Source organism: Chironomus tepperi, unplaced genomic scaffold (assembly GCF_022539635.2).
Source record: "Chironomus tepperi strain 1889 unplaced genomic scaffold, CSIRO-AGI_Ctep_v1 contig_170, whole genome shotgun sequence".
Taxonomy (NCBI): Eukaryota; Metazoa; Arthropoda; class Insecta; order Diptera; family Chironomidae; genus Chironomus; species Chironomus tepperi.
This window is the reverse complement of record NW_027226292.1, coordinates 367,452-392,633: the sequence shown is the minus strand read 5'-3', so window position 1 is coordinate 392,633 and position 25,182 is coordinate 367,452. Positions and strand designations below refer to the sequence as shown.

The window sequence follows — 25,182 nt, the reverse complement described above, 5'->3', positions numbered from 1 at the left end:
AATTTTAAATGGAAATCTGAGCAAAAATCGTTGCTCAAAATTGCTCAGTTTTCCATAGAAAGGGGATGAAAATAAGTTGCTTGGAAAAATTAGACGAAGAAAAGGAAAATTTAAAAATTGATAAAAGTAGTGAAATTTTATTAAATTAAGCATAAATATGCATATAAAATAAACTTTAAGAACAATTGAATGTGTAAGGATTAAATTTATTATAAATATTAACGATATGGTGTGAAATAAATGAGTTAAAAAAATTTCAAGTTAAAAAATGGAAAAATGAAAAATCGATTTGTGAAAAGGATTTTCTTCATAGAAATTGTGTGACTATTTTTTTCCGAAATTCTTGCATGAAGAGAGTATTTACCTTTTTTTGTTTAAATAACGACGCATTTCAATGTTTTTGATGATTAATAACATTTCAATTTTCATAAAAAGTAAATTTTTGACTAGCTGATTATTTGGAAATGAGAAAAGTTCTGCAAACATGAAATTACATTTTTGGATTATTCATGATTTTCTCCCCGTTTTTTTCATTGAATGGGGTATTTTTCCTTTCTTTTTTTCTCGGCATATTATGTATCGAGCATGGGAGAGGGGTTGAAGAAAAAAAAATCAATGAAAACATTTTTTTCGCTGACTGGCTGTGTGCTACGTACGTGAAATTCATTGTACAAGAAAAATATCCTCGCGAAACTTGTATGTCTTATGAAGTAAAATGAATTCCAATCTTCCTTTTCACACACCCTTTTGCAATTACTTAAAACTATCATGATATAAATATCTTTAATTAACAAAAATATACAGAAGAACTCGAGTGCTGGACATAAAGAAAATCTAAAGACTGAAATTTAGGAATAGATAGGTTTGAAGTAATTTCTTTAGAGTACTCAAGATTCTTTTAATGTCAATAATGCAACAATATAAAGGAAAAGATAAAAAGAAAAAAAAAATTATATTGCTGAATTGCTTTCCCCATTTAATTAGAAAAGGAAAATTTTATTACATAAAAAATATATGTGAAAACTTTTTTTAATTTCTAACATCATGCTGAATCATTCTGTACATGTAAATTTATTGTGAAGGACATTTTTATATTGAAATTATTAAAAGAATCGAAAGAGAGAAAATTTCTCGTTAAGTACATGTAATTAATATTTCGGTATGATTCATTAGAACTTTTATTAATATGACAACGTAAAGTAATACAATTCTAAAAGATTACTGTTTGTCTATACTATTCTTAACTTTCCACAAATAACCGAAAACCAAAAAATATTCATTTACTGGCATTTGTTATGTAATTTGAAACCGACTTTTGCTTTCTGTCTATGATATTCTTTTTCGCCTTATCGTCTGCCTCTTACTCTATCCAATGCGGTTTTTTATTTCTAGTGGTAAAATAAATGCTAAATCCCCAATTGTATATATTTTTGTTTTAACGCAAGCGATACAAAAAATGATGATAACTTAAGCCCTAATTCATGATGTGTCCACAGACGCTCGTTTTGCATTTAGCAGATTACTGTTTACACTGTCCATTTTTATTTGATTTTGAATTGTCAAACTTTTTCTATCTCAAATTGTTGTGTATCAAATAGTACATAGAGTTCTTTTACCGATTGTACACACATTTTTTTTGTGGTAGAGATAAAAAGTCTTAAAAATGTGAGCAAAAAATATAATAACATAAATATTCATTTGATTTTTCGTACAGAAGTTGCAAAATCATGCTCTGTTTGTATAAAATGTCACTGCAAAATAAAATTTTATTTATGCCAGCATCGAATAGAAACAGCTCTTTTTATTGTATTAGTCAAGTATTAGTTAAATACATAATGCTGTATAATTTATAAAAAAGTTAACTATTTTCATTACTTTACTAAACTGAATGTTGAAGAGAAGTTTATGAAAAAAATATTTTTAATCAGAATTAGTAATTTCGAAGTTGATATTATGTACTTTTATTGCACTATATTTTTGTTGAATAAGAAGAATATCTTTCTGAGTTGGTATATCTTCTACATTTTCCTTGCTCTTCTATATCCTTAGTAGACATGAATAAGTTATATATGATATTTCCAAAGGGCATTCTATTTGTCCCTTTATTACCAATAACCTTTCTGACCATTTTTATGTAGTGTTTTCAATATGTTACACCATTATTGACGAAGTCAATGTTGAAGTATAAGACATACAAGATGTGAAAATTAATTTCTGGATTTTCCTGTTTAATTGAGAAAAATTTAATCATGCATTAAATTTATTAATTAGTAAAAAAATTTCTTCATTAACATAAATGCAATGATGAAAATGTCTGCCACTGCAAAAACTTGATGATTGAGATTTTCAGTCTCATAATCATATAATGTATCCGAAATTGAAAATTTGCTGATATATTAAATTAAAAAATGAGAGTTCTTTTTACCCTTTTTCGATATTGAATGTGTTGAATGGGCTGATAAACTGAAATGAAGTAATTTTAATTAATTTGTGGGAGCGAGTAGATTGAGATTAAGAGATTGCAACCGAATGAAAATGAAAAAATATTGCTTTTATTTATGTGTGAATTGATGGCTTGTTTATTAAAAAATATATATAGTGAGATTAATCAATAAATTTTTTTTCTTTTCTCCTTTAAAATAAAAAAGAACATTTCTTAATAACCTACTGACACTTTTTAATGAGTGAATTTATCGAGAATCACAATTCAATAAATCCAAGAAAGTATATTATTCAATTATTTAAATAAAATAATTCAAAGTGGTACGATTGTGTGTATTAAAGTGGATTAAGATCCAAAATATTTTACGTGCAAAAAGCACATATAAACGTATTATGGATGTGTATCAGTCCGGTTTAGACAATGATGTATCCGAAATATGTCTAGGTAATGAAAAATTTCATTAAATAGGTATTTATAAGTAAAATACAAAATTTTGAACACTACAAACATTATACTTAATTTTTTAATTAGTCCAAAACTTATGTGTTATCAATTCTGCTTCAAATTTACTATAAGCTATGTCTAAATGACAGTCAGATATACTTTTATCTTTATATTTCGCATACAATATGATTTTACAGTAAGCATCTGTTGTTTTTTTTTTCAATATAAACCTTGATATACATTCTATATTCTTCTTCATTCTTTCTGTATCACTCATCTCTTATCTCTTCTTGCTTTTTTCATATTTATTTACCTATGTCTACTATATTATTTAAGCACTTTTTACCTCGTTATAATAATAATATTATAATATATTATTTAATCAATTAGATTATACATTTTCGCATTTATGTTGATTTGCTTTATTTGTTCATCTATAAATTACTTTTACTGACAGTTGTTAGTATGAATTTTTAAAATATTACAACCAAGAGTCGATCTTTTGCTAAATTCTTCATTTATTTTATGTTTTATAAATTATGTTAGCCTTTATTAATCAAAAGTTTATAAATTAATTATATTTTTGAAATGAACCTAATTAACTTTGGAATATTGAAATTTTAACTTTTCAGTTTTTTTTTTTTTTTCAAATGCTATTATTTAAAAAGAAATATTTTAATTAATGTGGTAAAATTATTTATAATTAATTATTAACCATCATTAGAATAAGTGTAAAAGGGCATTCACCAAATCGGCTGTATTGAGTGCATCGAAATTAATTATACTGTCAAGTGCCGTCATTCAAATTTAAAGAAAAAAGCAATCCAATAATAATAAATGAAAATGAACTAAAGTTGAGGGGTTGTAAAAAGTGAAACAATATGCATGGCGCCGCATTTAAATCAGAAATTCCTATTTTGGCGCCTTTCAGTCAAACGGAACTATTGATTTAATATATAGAACGCAAATGAAACGGAAGTTAGTCACTAGTAACCGCTTTAAGACTAAACGCTTTATATGTTGTGGTATTTCTTTCCTTTCTCTAATTTTTTTACGTTGAATTTTTGTTTCAGCATTTTTATCGTTTTTTTTCGGTTGTCCATGAAGTAGATTTTTGTAATATTGACATTTTTATGTAGCCAATAGTAAAACATTTTATTCTTCGATGTGAAAAACCTATGTATGTATATTTAGGTTCTAGATAGAATTTTTTTAATCAAAACTTTTTTGTTTTAAATGAACCGTTTTAAAAATCATATTTATATAATAATTCTGTAGCTTTAACACATATATTTCCTGTATTTCGTTTCTAAAAAGAAAATGGTCTATTAAGTTATGAAAACCCAAATTATCATCTCGATCCGAAGTCAATAAAACACAATCAAAACTTATTTGAGGAAATAATGTCTGAATCAAGGCAACGTAGTGGAAGCGATACAAAAGTCATAATGAATAATAGAAAAAGCTATGCATGCTTAGACATTGGATCAATGGGAGTTGATCTAAAGGAAAATTTCGAGTAAGAAATAATATGCTTTAATTTATTATTAATTTGAATGATGAAAATTTGCAAATATTTAATAAAAAATGACCTATGTCAAATAGGAAAAACAAAATTCTCACCGACACAAATCAATATCCAGATAATAAACTAACTGAACAGCAAACAAGTGAGGGTTGTGGAGGTGAAAAAAGCGATGAAATGTGTGAAAAGTATGTGATAGAAAAGCCAGAAGGAGTAAAAGATGAATACGAAGAGGAGGGCGACGGGAAAAGAGACGATAGGGAAAAGGTTAAAAGTGGTGATAAGAAAAATGGCATTGAAAAGTTACCTCCTGGTTGGGAACGTCATGAAGGTAAAAGATTTACTATTTTTATGGACATGCTTGAATGTGAAAAATTAAATTTAATTTGTTCTTTTACACTATATTTTATCTTTGATAGATAACGGCGGATGTTACTTTTGGCACATTAAGTCTGGAACAATTCAACGTGAAATGCCAGTTTGGCCCAAGGAATTAAAGACTCCACTTATTCCACCTACAAGGTAATTTTTTTGTTATAAAAAAGAACATCAATATTTAATAAAAATTGATTTATTCATCAGTCCAATACCAAGCACAGATGGAAATAATCCATTTTCTGTGGCATTCAACTCACTTTATAACTATGGTGATTCAAACCAAAACGGTGGTACAGTTTTAAATGGAAGCTCTAATATTGGAAATAATGGAGCGAATTCACTAACTTCAGTTGCACGAAGTACGTCCAGTCATACATTAGATTTAGATCAGGATAATAGAAAGCGAAAGGATTTGGAGTATAAGTACGTAATGACAAAATTTTTATTATAGCCTCTTTATATTAATATCATTATATTTTTGAAGGCGCCGCAGTTATCCACTAAAATCAGAAACAGACAACAAGCCCATACGATTCGCTGTGCGATCATTAGGTTGGGTCGAAATAGCAGAAGAGGATTTAACACCAGAGCGCTCATCAAAAGCTGTAAATAAGTGCATTCTTGATTTATCGTTTGGTAAAAATGATTTGCTTGATGTAGTTGGGCGATGGGGTGATGTAAGTAAATTAAGTTTTGTAATTGAGATCTATTTTTAAGCTTATTTTTATTTGTTTTTGAATTTATAGGGAAAAGACTTATTTTTGGATTTGGATGAAGGTGCATTGAAACTTATTGACCCCGAAAATCTAACTGTTTTGAATACTCAACCAATCCACACAATACGAGTGTGGGGTGTTGGTCGAGACAATGGAAGGTAAATTATACATTGAAGTAACAGATTTCACTCTGTGGAAGCTATCAAGTATTGTGTTTGAATTTTTTTCATTGCAAGTAATAACAAAAGCGTAAAAAGCTTTCCAGAATTTTTCACACATCTTTTTTAACAATAAATTTTTAATTAGTGTTCATTTCATTAACAATTTTTTCCCCAAAATTTTTCTATTCAAATGTGCTTACAGAGAACGGTAAGTCTCATATTTTTGACTAGTTCGTTACTAATTAAATGGGTATATAATTTATTTGCTATTTATATAGCCTGAACTCCAATTTCCAACCATTAATTTTCCTTATTTCGGATTTATTGTTTCAGTGATTTTGCTTATGTAGCTCGTGATCGCTTAACTCGAGTCCATATGTGTCATGTTTTTCGTTGTGAAACGGCGGCGCGAACAATTGCCAACACTTTAAGGTATGAATTGTTTCACGAATATCCTAAATTACGCTCATCATTTTCCATTTTCCACTTTTTTAGGGACATTTGCAAAAAAATCATGATTGAACGTTCTGTGCAACTTGATGGAACAAACGGTCCGAATGTATCAAAAAGAGCAGTACGTCCTACTGATTTACCAACTGAAAATCGACAACGTCGAATGAGACATGGTAAAATTAAAATTAAATATCCATTATTCCTTAATTATAAATGTTCCTTTCTAGCACAATCTTTTCCAACGCCAATGGAAGAGCCAAAAAAAGTACTTAGGGCGCAGTATTTAGGATTTACAGAAGTGCATCAAGCTGTCGGAATGACGGTCCTTAATGATGCGATTGAGAAAATTATCTCGGAAGTACCTTCTGAGAATTGGCTGAGTGCAAATGTGTCTATATCTCCAAGTGTGATTGCGATTCGGCCAACTGGGGTAATTTAAACAATGAAAATGAGTCATACGGAAGTTTGGATTCTTATTGATTTTTTCATAAAAACTTTTATTGCCTTTATTCAGGACGATGACCAGACTGTTGTGGAAGCTCGTGTACGATATTTGAGCTTCTTAGGAATCGGAAAAAATGTTAAAAATTGCGCTTTCATTGTTCATACAGCACAGGATAAATTTATATGTCATGCTTTTCGATGTGAACCGAGTAGTGGTGCTTTATGTAAAACTATAGAAGCTGCTTGTAAAGTAAGTAAAACATCATTATTCATCTATGCCGTCTTATATTCTTAATCCTTTTCTCATTTACATTTCTAGCTTCGATATCAAAAGTGTTTAGATGCACATCCTGCAAACAGTAGAACCTCAGCTGATTCGCAATCGCCAAATTCTAAAGGTATTGGCGAAACATTAAAAAACATCATGAACACATTATCCTTTAAAAAAGATGGCTCAAGCTCTTGAAAGTTTCATAGAAGCTTTTAATGAACTCCTCTTTTCACAACATTGACTGTCTCATAATTCTTGCTTATTTTATTTACAATTTTAATAATTTATCTGAATGAATGGTATTTAGATTAAACCCTTAAGAATGTCAGTGCAATTTTCAAAGGAATCGTAACATTTACCAAAGATTGTAAGGTATGAATTTAGTATTATTTATTAATTAATTGATTAATTTTTAGAACTATAATTTGTTTAATTGCTTTATATTCCGTGTAACTGTCTATGACTATAAAACATAATACAGAAAATTTATCAAATCATTACGAGATAGAACTTAAAAAAATTTAAATGTCATATAAGATAAAGCTGTTCAATTAACATTGCCATATTATGCCTGATGCATTATAGACAAAAGAAGAACGAATTATAACCACCAAATATCCAAAATAAATTGAAATTTTGTAATCAAGTCTTTATAGATTATTCTACTTATTCTATTAAAGTATTCAAAAATTGCATCATTTTATGTAAAAGGAGCTTGTTTAATAGAATATCAAATGCGCATTTACTCAAAGATTCTTATAATTCAAAAATATCAACATGACATTTTTAACAACTAAAATATACTCAAAAGGACTTGAATACAAAAATTTTCAATGTTGGATATACTCTCAAAACTTATCAGTATCCATCAGATCTATTAATTAAGAAATAATTTACTTACATAGGTAATAATTATTTATTTACTTTTATTAATTACTATATGTTGTATTGATCGTTTAGTTCAAATCTATGTTATTAGCTCTCTTTATGATACCTTTTATATAAGTGACGTAAAGTTATCAACATTAAACATATTTAACAAAACATTTCCAAGACTCATTATCCTTTTTTCGTGTTATTTGTTCATTAAATTTAGTTCAAATATGTGCTCTAATTTATTTTCGATAAACTTTTTCCAATAATGATCTGAACATTCTTGCTACCTTTATGAAAACCATTTACGTATTAAAAATTTATGATATTATTAAGCAGACTTAAAAAAAAAGATTGCTTTAAAAATGCTAAAAAAGGGAAACCTTGTTGAAGATAATGAGAAATATTATAAATATATTAACAGATGAGAAAAGTATGTATTTATTCGTAAGAAGCTAATAATTGTATTTTTTTAAGAAAAGTGCAAAAAGAACGAAAAAATTAAAAAAAAAAATCAAGATTGGACAGTGTTTTTTCCTTTTTATAAACTCATAATTTTTCGTGATCATAAAAAATACAAAACACGCAGCCTAGTTTACATAGAAAAAAAATGAACTTTTGAAGAATCGTCATTTTTTGTTTTCATTTTGAAACATGATTAATATTAATTGGTGGAGACTGATGATTTTCCCACGTTTATTCGCCATTTTATTATGATCTCAAAACATACATATTAAATGAATTTGATCCACCAACTTCAATGATCCTGAAAATAATATTGCATATTAATTAAATAAATGTATTTACGAGCTTTTAAATAATGCAGTGGGAGTAGATAAAAAATTCCTATATTGTTATTAAATACTAGCTTCTTTCACATTCCATGAATCTCTTTTTTTCTTTAAAACCATCTTAAAGAAACCTCTCGCTGCAGTCGCAAAATGCGGTAAAGAAAAGACATTAATAATTGCATTTTTTTATTGTGGCTTTTATGTATTATTCACAATTTAAATAATCCCAGTATCAAAACAACTGCTGCTGTTTCATAAATAAGTAAGATAAAAATTGAGCAAAAAATAATGCAAAAAGGATTTTTGTCAATTGCCTTACATTATTCATAAAATTAACCAATTCAGCTCAATTTATATTATTAATGGTTTATAATTTAAAAGTATTGAAACATATTATCGAGTAGAGTTGTTTAGTTGCTGGGAATAAAAGAAAGGAATTTTTTAATCAATACAATATTGAATCACAAGCTCATTTCATATCAAGAAGAAAAAAGTAATTATAGTTTCTATTTTCATCTAAATCGTGTCCCTAAAAAAGTAAGAAGCCTTAATTTATTCAATAACTACATATTAATTATATATACACACCGTCTCTCCTATTCCATTAACACACATTTAAAGGCAGCGCATAAGCAAAAGATCAAAAAAAAAAATGCTTGTAAGTTATTAATGAAAAACGCTTTAATGATGAAACTAAAATATACAGCAAAAAAATTATGATTGGCAATTTTGTGATTTGATGAAATTCACCAATTTTTTCGGCGGATCACAAAATTCTTTAAATTAAGAAATGAAGATAAGCACATTAATTGTTATGATTTTCTTCGTTTTTACTAGAAATCAATGATGATATTAAATGGTATAAAAATTATAACTTTAGATGAAATGAAAAAAAAAACATAAATTAAGTAACATGATGAAAATCCCTTTTGCATGATAAAAAAAATGAAAATGAGATGATTTACAAAAAGGCAGGAAATCCAAAAAATTACAATAGCAATATGAAGTAATCATTAAAAAAGCATTTGCAACGCAAAAAAGTGATAGTTATTACTTGATTACCATTTTTGGCATATTTTTTTCTTTCCTTTTAATTCTGAATATTTCATTTCAGTTCTAAATAAAAAAGAAAAGATTTGTAAACTTTTGAAATGAAATTTAATTCATAGAAAGCTAGAAAACATCTTAAAATGAACCAAAAAGAATATCAGAATAATAAAGATAAGAGAAATTATATTAAAGAAAGTTAAGCTTTAAAAACAGATGAAAATTTTGAGTTCTGCTGTCCATTAAAAAAAACATATATTCCAAGTGTGGAGTATTCAATAACATTAAAAATTCTGATTTTTGAGGCGAAATAAAAAAGGAATAAGAATCAATTTTATAACAAAGGATGCAAAAATGTTGTAATGCGTTCGGTTTTTGGATGAAACATTATGTATAAAAAGTCAAATAAAAATTATAATTTTGCAAAGAAGAAATTCTGCTTTCAGTTCTGATTGTCATGCTTGCTATTTAAATAATTTTCAGCATCTTGCTTTGATAAACGACGTTGTTTTTCGAATTCTTGATTTAAAGCATTCTGCTCTGTTTGAACTTTAGGATTATTTTGGTAAATATCACAAATATGATTGGGGTTAGGAATCAGACTGCAATCATTTGCAAACGTGACTCTTCTTTCATTTTTATCTTCTAAATTAGATTTCTTATACTTTTTCATTGTCACCGAAACTCTTCCAAAAACACTTTTACGTGATAATACATCATAATCGATAATATCAGCATCCAATTCTTCTGGTTCAGGAAATAATATCTTTGTGCGATCAGGCAAAATTTGCGGAATTCCATTCCAATAAAGATCCTTCAACAATTCAGGGTGTTCATTATGCATATCATCAATAATTAAATAACTCATTTGTAAATTTCTATCAATCATCGAATTAACATCAAAGTCATCATCATCCATTCCAAATGGATTTAGAAGAGCTTCTGCGACTTTTAACCATCCCATATAAAAGATAAATTCGAGAATCAAAATAATCGGATGTGCATCAAATGTATTGAATCCTACAGGATCTGATTCAGTACGTCTTATTTCTTGATTTGCGAACAATGCAGTAAAAAAGTAAAAATAAACTACAATTGTCACAACTTGAACGTAGACCAATGGAATTTGAATTGAGTGATAGCTTAAACGAAATAAAATAAAACATTTTGTCTTCAATTAAATTAAAAATTCAAAATTTACCTCATTAATTTTGTACATTGACTACGAAATATATTCAATTGTTTGACAATTCCATCTGCAGAAAAATCATTTCGAATTCTTCCTTCTTTTCTTGCTCTTGAAACTATATTTGCTGCCCATATGACAGGTAGCCAACTCTTGCTATACCCTAAAAACTTAAGCTTTTAGAATAAATGAATCAAAAAATTTGTTCAATTTACCAGGAAATTTTTCTTCCAATTCTTCTAGCATGTACAGTTCTTCATCTAATAGTAAACCAAATTTAACTAAATCCTTTAGTTTTGGAAATCTGCTTTTTACTCTAGGTGATAAAACCCTAAAGACCAGCGTAAGACTAAGGCAAGCATATCGCATGATCGTTCTCCTCCTAAATTTGAAAAATTTATTATTTAAAAACCGACAAATTGAATATCTAAAAAAAAATATCAGTACATTGCTCGTCCTTCCTCGTCATATCCTCGTAGTGACGATGATACCAATACTGCCAATGTATTAGGATATGGAATGTTTTGAAACTGACTCCACCATCCTATAGTAAAATTATTTTTATACATTTCGGAAAAAAATATGCCATTAATCATATTTACGTGACATAACAGTTGACACAAAAAAACCAAGCACAAAAGATAGAGGAATTGACGATCCATATTTTTTACAGTAATGGACAAAAGATTCAAATTGCTTTTGATTGTAATTTGGTATGAAAATATAAGTAATTCGAATGAAATAGAATAAAAAGACAAAAAATATTAAATCCTTCCATAATAATTTATACACAGATGCTTTCCAACGTAATAAAAGCTTGAAGAACGTAAAAGTATTTGAGGTCGCGACAGAAGCCGAGTATGAAACAGTCATAATTAATAATTTTGAAAATTAAAACAATGAACACTATTTTCATAGCTCACTAAAAATTTTTCAATTTTTATTTAACTTTATTTATGAAAATTTTGTAGAATCAATGATAGAACTATCAGTTTCGCTATCACTTCCATCTTTTGGTGTTGCTGCTTTGTCTCGAATCTTTTGCATACTTTTGTCTAATAAGCTTTGTGTCATTTCAACATCCGTTAATCTTCGATACGTCTCGTCTATGACTGACGATCGAGGCTTTAATTCTGTTTTTGAAGGATTGACCGTTAATGTTAGTTGTGGTTGTACTTCCTCCTCCATATCAGTTGGAATTATAAGTGTTCTACGTTGACGCAAAACTGTGCTTGGATTTTGATCGACATCAAAAAAATCTTTTTGATGGTGACCTGGAACTAATTCTTTTGAGCTTGTTCTTCCTAAATCTGGCAATTGTTTTGGAATTTCATTCCAAAATTGATCTTTAAGCAATTCCGGGTGATCATTGTGCATCTCATCAACAATTAAATAACTCATGATCAAGTTTCTATCAATCATCCAATTCACTTCAAAGTCGTCATCATCTTCGCCAAACGGATTAATCATTGTCTCTGCAACTTTCAACCATCCCATATAAAATATAAATTGGAGAGTTAACATAAACGGAAGGCTGTCAAGAAAATAAAGATGGTTATTTTCTTCGACAGATCGATTTTCAGTGCTTTCATTTCGTATTTTGATGGGCTGTTGTGAGATCAAAGCAGTTAAGAAAAATGTGTAGACAGCAACTGTCACAACTTGTGTATAAACAAGTGGAATGCCTTCATTAAAAAAAAAAATTATTAGATAATATTGAAATAAATATTATTTTTTTACTTTACATACAAATCATTGCATAGTTCATCAATTCACCACATCTTCCACGAAATTTATTTAGCTCTTCAATTATTGTCTTTAATGCGAAATCATCTTTTATTCTGCCATCTGCTCGAGCTCTTGTTGCTACATTTGCTGCCCAACAAATTGGAAGCCAATTCTTACTGTATCCTAGTGAAATAAAATCTTCATAAACTGCATGCTATAATTTAATGTCAATAACTCACCAGGAAACTTTTTTTCCAATTCCTGTAAAATTATCAACTCATTTTCATTAATCAAACCAGCGGAAATCAAATCGTCCATTCGAGGAAATCTTTTTTTGACACGTGGCGAAAGCACACGAAAGACCATAACTAATGATAAATTGACATATCTCAATATGGTTCTTCTCCTGAATATAAAAATAATATTATTATATTAAATGTTTAGAATATAATGAATTAATCTTACAGCGCCCGTCCTACTTCATCGTATCCATGTATTGTGCTTGATACGTAAACCGATATAGAATGTGGCCATGGGATGCATAGAAATTGATTCCACCATCCTAAATAATTAAAAATAAAACGATTGTCATTGACAAAACTAATATATATGCCAACAATACTTACTTGTCATTACTATTGATACAAAAAATCCCAGCACAAATGAGAGTGTCTTAATATCGTCATACTTTTTCGCGTAAGTAACGATATTTTCAAAATACAATTGTAAAGTTTCGTTGAATACATATGCATATATAAAATGAAGCATAAAATATGCTGCAAGGTAAACTAACAAATCTTTCCATAACAATCGAATTACTGATCCTTTCCATCGAAAAAATAACTTTATCAAAGTTAATCCTTTAGCAGTTGCCACTTGATCAGTGTACGTTACGGTCATTATTATTCTTTCTAGTAAAAGAAAAAATTTAATGCAAATGATAACTGTGATTCAAAAAAAATTATTCTTTTATTAATTTTAATTTTCTTTATTCAAGAAATTTCAAGATTCATGAAAAGTTAGGTATTTATAATTAAATTAATAAGCAACTCTGATTTTCTATTTCGTATTTGTGAAATCAGATCAAAATATTTTCTTAAATAAAATACATTTTTAAATAATAACGTGGAATTTTAAATAGTTTTTGATTGCCAATTTAGCAATTTATCTTCACAAGAAGGGCTGAAATCAATTGGAAATTTTAAGCAACACTTAAATAACATCAAATTTTGTGCCATGAGAATTGAAAAACTTAGTATATAAAATTGTTTAGTGTTACATCTCCAAGAGATTTCAGCCATTTTTACTTCTTATAAATGTTAATGTCAAATTCTACAGAATTGTTGCCTAAATAAACTACCTTCAATTTTATTGTTCAATTATCACACTATTTTTATGTGGTTTTTTTTTATCACGTTTAAGGCTCATATCTTATGTTTTTATAGCTTAAGTTGCATTATTAAAGTTAATTTAAATAAATAGAATAGATACTGATCAAAGAATTTATTTGTTTGCCAAAATCATCTAAATGTCTTTTTAATGACACAATTTATCAAATGTATATTCAATCAAAATTTATTTGAAATCGTTCCGAGTATTATTTTAGGGAAATAAGGTCATTTCTTGACGGGTTCTGTCGATTGAATCGGGATTTTTTACCTTCAATTTTACAGTACTTAATATGTCAATATTTGTGCTCAAACCTGACATAATCCAAAAAATTGTACCCAGATGAACACTTTAATTGTTTGTGTCTTTCGGGAATAGGTATTCTTAACAATAACTTAATTAACTAATTTTTAGTTTTGTGTGTTTGAGAAAAGTATAATCAGTTATTAAATGTAATCAACCTAAGGCTCTTCGTTTTAACCTTTTTTTTAAAATTAAGATCATGCTGCCTCGTGTGTAGGACTGCTAGCTCCACTTTCAGATTTTTGAACGTTATTTAAAGCATCTGTGAGTAATTCATGTAACTCCATTTGATTAACAATTCCTTGTTGTGTTGAAATACTACGTGCTATCTTTTCTTTTTGTTTTGCCAGTCTTGCTGCTTCGCGTTCTTGGCGAAGTTTTTCGAAATCGTCATCAGCTGCTGTACTATCATGTTCTTCCATACTTTCACTCTTTCGACTTAGTTGAGTTTCGAAATTTTTCGGATCAAATTCCGATAATGTATTTGGTTGATGAGAGCTACTTGTAGTGGCAAATTTTGTGGGTGCTGACGAACTTAATAAATCATCTACTCCGCCTATTGGAAAGAGGCTTGGATCATTTTCATGAACAGTGGCAGAGAAAAATCGTCCATAAGGAGGTGGAATTGAACCAGGAACGTCAATTGGTTCACTTGGCTTTGAAAATATACTTTGCGCTGTTGGTCGTGGATCAACATTGTTATTTCTCATTGAAGTTATAGTCATTTGTTCGTCCACTTCCTCAATTACTTGATCTGTTATCTTCCTCATGCTGCCTGCAGGATGTCGCCTTTCAGTAATGCTTGCGGAACTTGCAGAATTTCCAAGTCCTTTTTCAGGATTCGCCGCACTTCCTGGGCGGCTTCCATCATCTTTACTTAAGAATCGTTTTAATAAAGATGTTACTGTATTTACTCGACTCATTGTTCCAGCCACTGAATGCATTGAGGTATTTGAAGCTGAACCACTTGCATTACGTCTTCGCCCACTTGCCGTAAAATGAATTCCACTAGCATTGTCATCATTATCCTAAAATTATTTTTAAAATATTCCCTTAAATTGTTTCGTTTTGATTTGTTAAAGTTCATATGTTAAATAAATTATGATTTTCGCAATCAAATTTTCTAAATTCCTTTTACCAAAATTATAAGAAAGCAACGAAAAAATATAAGATTGAACTAATAAAGTAGTGAATAGGAATTTAAAAAATTTCCTGCTGTAATAATAGATATAAAGCCGAATACATTCCAATTCCCACAATTAATAATTAAAAGCTAGCAAAAGAAGCCGATGTATGTTACACATGCCTAGAAAGAAAGGTTAATAAGACTTTTTGGGACACTATTAAAGGATAAAATAAATTTTGTTCTCTATAAATTTGTCATTCATAAATTATAGTTCTAAAACTTTGAATTAATGATTGCTTTTGTGTAGTCTTGAAAATTTTCATTACTTTCTGTGGAGAGCCTGTGCATAATAGATAGACAAACTTTTGATTCAAATCCTTCACCAAAAGAAAGAAAAAATGTTAAAATGACAAGTAAATTATCAGTCACTTAATTGGCATTAAAAGAAGAAAGCTCTTGGAATAATGCATATCCGGCTAACCTTATCACTGTCAATATCATTATCTGGGAATTCATAATTCATTGTTGTTGCATTTTTACCGACCATATCTTCCATTTTAGCCATAGAAGGAGCAGTGACGATATCTCCCCCGCCTTTTTTTATTTCAATGTTTGCCTGCATATAAAATTAAATATGAATTTAAAAAGAAGAATCTCTTGAAAAAGAAAACAAGTAATGAAACTAATTAATTACCGTTGAAGGTGCAGGTGGTTCTTCTCGATTACCCATAGATGCGATAGTGTATGGCTAGTGAAATGATAAAAAGCACAATGAAATAAACGTTTCAAATACTGTGTTTTTTAAATAATGTGATATACCAGATCTGTTGTAAGGACGGAATCCCAATATTGATCTTTTAAAAGTTCAGGATGGTCATGATGCATTTCGTCAACAATTAAATAGCTAACTTGAAGATTTCTATCAATCATCCAATTGACTTCAAAATCATCGTCATCTTCGCCGAATGGATTGATTAATTGTTCGGCGACTTTCAACCATCCCATATAGAAAAAGAATTGTAGTAGACTGAATATAGGAAAATAAAGATCAATTCTATTTTTGTATCCATTTTCTTCTCCCTTCCCTTCTGTCCACTGTTGTCCAAAAAGTGCAACAAGGAAATAAGAGTATACAGCAATCGTAACCACTTGAGTATAAACGAGCGGAATACCTTTTTTTCAAAAGAATAAATTGCAATTATTATCATGCACTTGGATACATAATTGAATTTGATTTACTTACTGATAGTGTCATAAGCAATTAAAACCCCACACTGACCACGAAACTTGTTCAATTCATCAATAATAGTCTTGACAGCAAAATCATCGCGAATTCTTCCTTCTTTCCTTGCTCTTGTTATAATGCTTGCAGCCCAAACAATTGGTAGCCAGTGCTTTGAATGCTTCGGAAATTTCATATTTAAATCCTCAATAATATCTCGTTCATTATCATTTAAAAGACCAGCTTCGACATAATGATTAAGTGTTGGAAATCTCTTTTTCACTTTTGGCGACAAATTTCCTAATACCTAATAAAATAAATGAGCAGACAAGTGCGATAAATAAGACAATGCTTTTAAAGACATTTTATAACTTACCATTGAAATACATAAACAGACATAGCGCATAATTGTTCGTCTCATCACACGACCCTAAAACAGAACAATTAGTTTATAAGATCAAATCGAACAAACAGAATGTATTTGTTACGCATAAAAATAAAATCATAGAGAATAGCAACAATTGAAATGTGATAAGAATTGCTTGTATGTAAAACAGAAATTTCTTGGGTCAATAAGCAAAATGATACAGAAATAATTATTGATCATTTTAAACTAAATCAATGCAAATAATAATAATAAATACGCTTACTCTTTCATCCTGTCCATGGACAGTAGCACTCACGAAGACAGCAATTGGATCAGGCCAAGGAATGCTCTAAAATTAAAATATTTGTTATCATTCCGCAGAAAAATAAATGAAATAAATATCGATTACTGTATATTGATTCCACCAACGAGTCATAACAATGGAAACATAGAAACCCAGCACGAATGATAGTGGAATTAAATTGGAATGTTCATCGCAATATTTAACCATTGCTTCAAAAGTCTTCTTTTGTTCTTCGTTGAGCACAAAGCGATACGTAAGATTTAATGTATAATACACTAAAAGAAACGAAGTAAGATCTAGCCACACTAATTTGTAGATTGATCCTCGCCATCTGAAAGTATAAATTAAAATTTTGAAAGGTTATAACATTGAGGGTATATTGCAAGTTCATTAAGTCAGTAAATAAATTAGTATGAGATCATGACAAATAACAAAGTGTTAACAACATTTAATATAATTTAGAATTTAGTTACTAAAACTGCAATTAAGACTTGATATCAAGTTACTTTTAGGTTTTAAAAAACATACTTTAAACGTTTCCTTTAAAGCACAAAACTATTTCAACAATTTTATGGTCATTCATACACGTTCCTATCATTTAAAATGCACATACTTTAATTGTCAATTTCAAGTACACACTATTGATGAATGATAAGAACATTCACTTATCTATTTACAATCTCTAAAACTCAAGTGTAAATTATTTGAGTTTTACCGGTTATAATTAACATTTTGAGATATGTTGATGACATAAAAGTTTTGTTCTTCACATTAATTTAGTTCCAAGAGAGTTATTTTTTATGATAACGCATTAGCATGTTTGCGCTAATACAATTAAGTTAAGTACATATATTTTATATATTATGTATTTATTTTTAATAATGATGTAAAATATCTCTTGAGATTCTAATTCTTAAAAAAAAAGTTAATTTCCTTACAATATAATATTTTGATTTTCACTTTATATTTATTTTTTATTAACTCTCGTGTTACAATGAAAAAAAATACATGATCATTATCCAAATTTTCTAAAAGACATGAAAAAAACGCATCTGTCGCATTTTTATCATATGAATATTATGTCTTTAACATTTTTTAAAATTTATGTCATTTATGCCAACCGTCTATTAGTATGAATAGAACAAAAACAGTTCATGTGTACAAAATGTTTTTTCGGAATTTGACCTTGAGATTCACTTTTTAGCGTAAATTGAGAGAAATCATTATTTCATAATAAGTATCATTGGGGAAATCCGCAGCAGATGATTTTTGTTTCGCATTTATTGCTTTTTTGCCTGTAGTAATTATATTAAGAGCATTAATTCAACAAAAATAAACATGCAATAACTATAATGAGAACAAAAAGAAGCAGGAAATAAAATTCTATTCAAAGAATGACGAAGTAATCACGCAAATTAATAAGGAACCAAGTTCAAGAAACACATAAAATTTCATTCACAAATTAATGTGTGTGAGTTGTTTTCATGTTTAAAACAAACTTACATACATAGGTCATGATTTATAAACAGAACAAATCCAAAGCAAAAATTTATCATTAGTTAATAATACTGGGCAATCGGAAATGACGAAAAATTTCAAGCACTATCATGTGATTCTAATGAGTAATTCGTCCTTATTAGAATGGAATAAAATGCTACATTTATTGCTTGGTTTGTGACGCTTATCGATCTTTTTGATAAGTACTTTTCGACTATCATCAATGACTGCATAATGTTTTTATAATAGAAAATCACAAAGTCTACTTGAAAGAAATAATTCAAGTATTAAATTTTATAGTTTGATTGTAAATACGATAATGAATGACGCCTCAGAGGCTCGTATCTATGAATGGAAGAAAAAATTATGTATTGAATAAAAAAAACTAATAATTACAATTGGACGGCAGTGTATACGGTCGCATGTCGCTTTGATTTTTAATTTGACGCCATGGTCATAAACAGTTGAATGTGTTTCAAACACCACTAGCGTTTTATTTCGCAGTGGAATTTTTACTTTATGCAACATTTTTAATAAGAATTTTAAAGGGGTTTTGAACCTTTAATTTTAACAATATAAAAACTTCATGATTTAATAATCTTTAAGTAAGTTTCATTCAGATGCTAATAAAAAAAACTTTAAAAATCTATCTTAGTTTGAATTTTTACAAAATATATCTTTAAGAAGCATCTCTCAATTTCCTAGAAATATAAATCAGCCTAAAAACCCCAAAATGATTCATTCGCCATTAAAAAAGATAAATAATAACCGCCATACAAGCTAAGATTGGCCAAAGAAGTTTTTTTTATTTACCTTCAAATTACGTCAATTATTCGTCACGAAAAATGGGATTTTCAAAAAACAACCAATATGAAGTCTTACGTTGACGGTATTCGAGTACTTTTGTATGTTAGAAGAAAACCTGTTGAAACCAATTGGCATTACAAAGTGAATATTCAAGGTCAACGTGAGAATTTTAAAAGCGGCAGGTTTTTTGAACTTTATAAAGATGAGTTTGAAAAACTTTAAAAGGGAAATAAGAAACCTCTATAGATCTTCGTAAATATTTAAAAAAAATCTATAGAAAAGGAAGAAGGAATTTAAATTCTCTGATCAATAAAATTATTTATACAGATATAATAATTATGCAAATGATTCAAGCGAATATTCTAACTACCGATAAATAACAGCGGAAGTTTAATGAACTTCGTTGCATATATTTTTTTATTATTATTATTTATTACTTTTATAATAGATAGTATATTGACTGATAATATTGATTGTCAGGCTTTTGGTTTAACACAAATAATTGTTCATGTCATGATTTGGTAATTATTGTAGGTGGATATTCTGTTACATCGATATATTTGATAACAAATCATTTTTGTACATGTACCTATAGAATGGCAATTAAGGAAATTTTTAGGCCTACATTCAAAACTACACGAACAGTGTAATTATAACAACTTATTGATTGCATCAAAGCGTACGGAATTTCCATACTTTGACATTGTTCTTACCTCATTAATAGCTTTAGGAAGCATCCAAATCCACGGCAAGTGGCTACTTGACCTGTATAGCTGACTGTCATCTTGTTGATTTTTTTTTAATTGCTTTAATGAGCAATCTTTACAAAATTTTTAAGTCAAGCGACAATTGATGTTCTAATCACTTCTTTAATAGAATTAAAATGAATTATTCGCACTTTTCTAACTTTCTCTTTGTGTATTCAACTCATATCATCTCATTTTTAACAAATTTTACTCAAATCACTTCGTTATATTATAAGTTTGATGTTAAATTATTGGTTCACGGGCACATTATTCTAAAAGGAAAAAAAGTGATTTTAATTTCATGGCTGATCAATTTTGCATGATACGAGAAAACAAGATATTTTTTACGGATCTATATATTATTAAAATAAACAGTAAAATAACTTGTTAATTAGTTAAAACATATCATCAGAGGAAGAAAAGCTTTTAAGAACGATGTTTGTATGTAAGTGATCTTTTATAGTTGTTTGCATGTGAGAAATTGCTAAAAGCTAATTTTTATTGTCTTGATATACATACGAACTGCTCATTACTCATAGGTGTTGATCAAACAAATATGAAGATAATTGAAGAGCAAAGTTATGATTTAATATAAGTTCCAAGTAGTAGATCAACATTTGATACATATCTAGTTATTACACAATTACAAGGGAATTCAAAAAGCGAAAGTCACACGATCATCTATGTTTATAAATAATAGTGAGATATTTCTTTTCAATGCTTTTAAGGAAAAGTGACAGAAACTTTTTTTTATACAGAGTACCACTTTTTGCACAACTGCATTACAGTTTTTTTTTCAGACACAAAACTCACAAAAAACTATTCATAACTTTTTAAAGTCACTCATCGTTTGACATTACATCTTTCTTTATATATTTCAAAAAGTATGATTCACTGTATCACACGGTATTAATTAAATTCACAAATAGTCGTCATGCGATAAAAGAAATAATGCATAATCCTTGCTTACATAAATAATTATCTTGAACTTATGTTACAACAAACTTTTCTTTATTTGTTTAGATTTTATAATCACTTAATAATGATAAAAGGAACTAAATAAATACTAAAATTATTTAATATAATACAGAGTTACAAAAAATCAAGTCTACACAGTACAAAAGAACCTTTTAAACTAAAGAATCAAAACACAATATATCGGCATTTTTTAGCTTCTTTTCCCTTAATATTTTGATTTTTTATTCACCGTTGATGTTAATCTATTACTTCAAAAATATTAAATTAAATAGTTAAGGCAATCGATTATTTGCCGACAGATGTCATATCATGCGCAATCACTTGGCGCGAAAAGTGGATAAAGAAATTAGTAAAAAGAAAATTAAAATTGGTAAAAATTGGTTAATAGACGGGAAAATTGTATCAAAAAATAATTTAGTTAGTTAAATACTGACTTAATTATCGGAAGAATCAGCAGGAAGACTGACAAAACTTGTAGTTTAAGAATTAATCCAATTTTTCGATTATCCATTTAATCGTTATTTTTTTGTGAGCAGATGTTGTATTTTTTGTAAACGCATTAAATTGCAAGAAAATTTATATGAATTGGTGTATTCATTTAATTAAATAGAAAATGAACGATTTAAATCATTTACCATCATTTCAGAAAATAGAAAAGGTAAATTATAGTGCTTTAAAATCGAATAAATATTAATTTGTTTACTTTTTTGATTGAGACGAGTTGTTTACTTGAACTTGAAATTTTTTCATGCTATTATTATATCGTTAGATCGGCGAAGGAACTTATGGAATTGTGTATCGAGCTAAGCATAAAAGAAATGGCATCGATGTGGCCCTCAAAAAAATCCGACTTGAATCGTAAGTAGCATTTAAAAAAACAGGCCAAGAGGAATATCCATTTTGGAAAATCAAGAAGAAGAAATAATTTTTATGCATATTAAGGAACGACTGAATTATGTGTGTGATTTACGTTGTTTAAAAAGTATTCGTAGCACCACAGGATTCAGCTTTGCTTTTATGTATCATATCGACTGAAATTAAAAAGCATACCTTTTAGAATTTGATAACTTTCTTTAAATTAAAACATTTTTTAAAAGATGCCGGAAAAATTTCATTAGCTTAAATTTTCAAAATCACTTTTTCAGGGAGACAGAAGGAATTCCATCAACCGCTATGCGAGAAATTTCATTGCTTAAGAATATGAAGCATCACTCGATTGTTCAATTATTTGATGTGATTGTTGCAGGAGGTTGTATATATATGGTTTTTGAATACCTCGATATGGATCTTAAAAAATTATTAGACCGCAAGAAACAGTTACTCACTTCAAAACTGGTTAAGAGTTATATGCATCAGCTTTTGGAAGCAATAGATTATTGTCATATGAATAGAATACTTCATAGAGATCTCAAGCCTCAAAATTTACTACTCGATTGTTCGGGACATATCAAGCTTGCAGGTATAAATAGTAAAAAATATTTTTTGGAAATTTAAAATTCATTTTAAAATTTGTATAGATTTTGGACTAGCACGAACGTTTAATATTCCTTTAAGAGCTTATACACATGAAGTTGTTACATTATGGTATCGTGCACCAGAAATTCTTCTTGGATGTAAATTGTATTCAACAGCTGTAGATATTTGGAGTCTTGGATGTATTTTTGCAGAAATGATGATGCTAAGACCAATGTTTCAAGGTGATAGTGAAATAGATCAGTTATACAGAATATTCAGACAGTTTGGAACACCAGATACAACAGTCTGGAAGAACATTCATGAATTACCTGACTATAAAGAATCATTTCCGAAATGGGAGCGGCAAGGTTTACCATCTCGAATTTATAATGATAATGACGCAATAGAATTATTTCAATCAATGATAAAATATGATCCCGATGAAAGAATATCAGCTAAAGATGCTTTAACTCATAAATATTTTGATAATGTTGTCATTGTGCCTGTTGATTTACCGCTTGCGCCTGGTTCACAACCTTCCAACACAAGTCAATATCTCCTGTGATCTAAAGAAAATCACAGATGATTATTTTAATCGAAAACAACATTTTTATTGCTGGTTCTTATTATTAAATTTGAATAAAAGTTTATTTGAGAAAAAATGACACACAAAAAACTACAATCTAAGGTTTCCATAATTTTAAAAGACCATCTGAGCAATATGTTGCAATAATATTTTGATGCGGATGATGACATATGCCAATTACGTCTTTTTCATGCACAGTAAGTGTTCTTTCAAGCTTTCCTGATGTGTAACTGAAGCAATATAGAACTTTATCTTCACCAACACAATAAATGAATTCGCCAAGCGGAGATATGATAGCTGTTATAAAATTGCCTCCTTCTCTCTTTCCGCTTGAAAATGATTTTACTATTTGTCCTTGCATATTCATTACAACTACTGTATTACTTCGATTGCATACGATGAAATTGTCAGGATTCTTTGGCAAGAGCATGATTGAATTTACTGCCAAATCTTCACCAAGAGATTTAAATGTTGATAAAGTTTCTGTAGTTTTAATTGACCAAACCTTTACTTGACCATCAGATGATGCACTCAAAACATGATGTCCGTCTGTTGAAAATACAGCTTGATTGACGAACGATTTATGTCCGCGGAATTCTTTAAGCATCTTTCCAGACTTTAATCCATGTAATTTGATTAAATGATCAAATGATGCTGACAAAATTTGAGAATTATCACGAGAGAAAGCTAAACATGTAATTCCTTTTGTATGGGCTTTTTCAAATCTTCTTAGACATTGTCCTGTCAGAACCTTCCATACCTTAATTTGACCATCTTGACTTCCAGAAGCAATCATTTCTGAATCTCTTGAGAAACTTAATGCAAGTACAGCTTGATCCATCATCATAAAATTATCTTGTGCTTGGTATTTCAAATCTTTACGAATTTTTCCAGTCAAGAAATTGTAAATTTCAATAAAACCATCTGAATTAAGAATTAAAATATATTTTTAGTTTTAATTTAGAAATTATTTAAAAATTCCTTTCTTACCGACACTCCCTGTAACAAGAAATTGGCCATCGGGTGAAAAGGTAGCAACTTCGACGTGTGATTTTGAACCGAATTTTATTTGCCTAGCAAGTTGTGTTGGACATTGTTCATCTTCTTGATCTCTTACAGCAGCTTTTCCTCTAAATAAATCAATAGTTGTTCCTGGAGGTAAAAGTCCTTGCGTTGCTTGCCATTTGAGAGCTTGACCAAGAAGAGAAAGCAATCTTGATGAAGGAACTACAGAAACTTCACCAGACAACGCTTGCGCTATTGCTTGACGTCTTTTTTCCTTATTACTTCCTTCAGGATATGCTTCACGTTGGTCAAAATATCCACGTTGTAAAAGATTCTCTAAATGTATGTATCTTTCAGGTTCGCGTTGTTTCAACATGATCATCGGATCTGTTTGTCTCAACAGTGATCTTGCAGCTCCCATTTCCCTCAACTCAATCAATTCAATTACAATCTAGAACGAACAAAAGTATAAGTAAATAAACTGTGAATATGTTTTGAACTTACTTGTTCATAGAGATCAATTAGCTTCTTATCTGGTAGTTTAAGTGATTGTATTGCTTTCAATACATTATCCCAATGCCCATTGATTATATCCGACACAAATCCTTCCACAGAGTCCACAGTATTTTGCTAAATTAATTATTTGAATTATTCATTAAGATTTGTTTATATTGAAAATTGATTTTTTTAGAACTTTTATTATTTACTTTTATACCACTCTCTTGTTGTAAGCATAATAAAGTCTTTGTCAAGTTACTCTCCTTGAGAAACTGTTGAATAAGACGAATAACATCAGCTGACTCGATTTCAATAGACATTTTACGACAAAATTAACTTTATTTAAAAATAATGTTAAAGTTTTGAAAAAAATTTTCTTTTTATTCGAAATTTCAAATAAATTCGGTTATACACCTAATTGTTGCGTACCCCGATTTAC

The 25,182-nt window shown here is 28.9% G+C and overlaps 6 protein-coding genes across 13 annotated transcripts; 2 read left to right on the top strand and 4 right to left on the bottom strand.

The window, feature by feature from the left end:
* Positions 1 to 66: 66 nt before the first annotated feature.
* On the top strand, positions 67 to 9,964 carry LOC139088750 (protein Fe65 homolog). Of its 4 annotated transcripts, XM_070638025.1 has the most exons (13): positions 67 to 193; positions 2,649 to 2,887; positions 4,205 to 4,406; positions 4,493 to 4,743; positions 4,832 to 4,934; positions 4,995 to 5,213; positions 5,275 to 5,467; positions 5,537 to 5,664; positions 6,001 to 6,099; positions 6,163 to 6,293; positions 6,348 to 6,550; positions 6,635 to 6,814; positions 6,884 to 9,964. In XM_070638025.1, the coding sequence occupies exons 2-13, from the start codon at positions 2,836 to 2,838 to the stop codon at positions 7,028 to 7,030; spliced, it is 1,908 nt and encodes a 635-aa protein (XP_070494126.1). In that variant the 5' UTR covers positions 67 to 193; positions 2,649 to 2,835; the 3' UTR covers positions 7,031 to 9,964. The 4 variants fall into 4 exon arrangements, with proteins under 4 accessions (XP_070494126.1, XP_070494125.1, XP_070494127.1 ...); XM_070638024.1 differs by having other exon boundaries at positions 6,163 to 6,550; XM_070638026.1 differs by lacking the exon at positions 2,649 to 2,887 and having other exon boundaries at positions 89 to 193; positions 6,163 to 6,550.
* A 24-nt stretch (positions 9,965 to 9,988) lies between these two features.
* On the bottom strand, positions 9,989 to 11,301 carry LOC139088676 (bestrophin-3-like). The gene is made up of 4 exons (XM_070637932.1): positions 11,180 to 11,301; positions 10,948 to 11,114; positions 10,748 to 10,895; positions 9,989 to 10,688 (listed from the first exon to the last, which is right to left on the bottom strand). Exons 1-4 carry the CDS (start codon positions 11,299 to 11,301, stop codon positions 9,989 to 9,991), a joined length of 1,137 nt encoding a protein of 378 aa, XP_070494033.1.
* Positions 11,302 to 11,655: 354 nt separating this feature from the next.
* On the bottom strand, positions 11,656 to 13,360 carry LOC139088776 (bestrophin-2a-like). Its single transcript, XM_070638061.1, has 5 exons — positions 13,087 to 13,360; positions 12,926 to 13,022; positions 12,700 to 12,866; positions 12,482 to 12,643; positions 11,656 to 12,417 (listed from the first exon to the last, which is right to left on the bottom strand). The coding sequence occupies exons 1-5, from the start codon at positions 13,358 to 13,360 to the stop codon at positions 11,687 to 11,689; spliced, it is 1,431 nt and encodes a 476-aa protein (XP_070494162.1). The 3' UTR covers positions 11,656 to 11,686.
* Positions 13,361 to 13,495: 135 nt separating this feature from the next.
* On the bottom strand, positions 13,496 to 21,330 carry Best1 (Bestrophin 1). 5 transcript variants are annotated; one of them, XM_070637983.1, is made up of 11 exons: positions 21,192 to 21,330; positions 20,189 to 20,493; positions 17,277 to 17,502; positions 17,151 to 17,216; positions 16,877 to 16,930; positions 16,522 to 16,807; positions 16,098 to 16,450; positions 15,973 to 16,026; positions 15,760 to 15,894; positions 15,605 to 15,655; positions 13,496 to 15,180 (listed from the first exon to the last, which is right to left on the bottom strand). In XM_070637983.1, the coding sequence occupies exons 2-11, from the start codon at positions 20,257 to 20,259 to the stop codon at positions 14,350 to 14,352; spliced, it is 2,127 nt and encodes a 708-aa protein (XP_070494084.1). In that variant the 5' UTR covers positions 20,260 to 20,493; positions 21,192 to 21,330; the 3' UTR covers positions 13,496 to 14,349. The 5 variants fall into 5 exon arrangements, with proteins under 5 accessions (XP_070494084.1, XP_070494086.1, XP_070494087.1 ...); XM_070637985.1 differs by lacking the exon at positions 21,192 to 21,330 and adding an exon at positions 20,741 to 21,151; XM_070637986.1 differs by lacking the exon at positions 21,192 to 21,330 and adding an exon at positions 20,985 to 21,151.
* A 176-nt stretch (positions 21,331 to 21,506) lies between these two features.
* Positions 21,507 to 23,336, top strand: Cdk2 (Cyclin-dependent kinase 2). The gene is made up of 4 exons (XM_070637999.1): positions 21,507 to 21,857; positions 21,969 to 22,057; positions 22,345 to 22,658; positions 22,717 to 23,336. Exons 1-4 carry the CDS (start codon positions 21,813 to 21,815, stop codon positions 23,217 to 23,219), a joined length of 951 nt encoding a protein of 316 aa, XP_070494100.1. The 5' UTR covers positions 21,507 to 21,812; the 3' UTR covers positions 23,220 to 23,336.
* On the bottom strand, positions 23,241 to 25,135 carry Smu1 (Smu1 spliceosomal factor). The gene is made up of 4 exons (XM_070637998.1): positions 24,953 to 25,135; positions 24,750 to 24,875; positions 24,231 to 24,696; positions 23,241 to 24,164 (listed from the first exon to the last, which is right to left on the bottom strand). Exons 1-4 carry the CDS (start codon positions 25,061 to 25,063, stop codon positions 23,338 to 23,340), a joined length of 1,530 nt encoding a protein of 509 aa, XP_070494099.1. The 5' UTR covers positions 25,064 to 25,135; the 3' UTR covers positions 23,241 to 23,337.
* Positions 25,136 to 25,182: the final 47 nt, after the last annotated feature.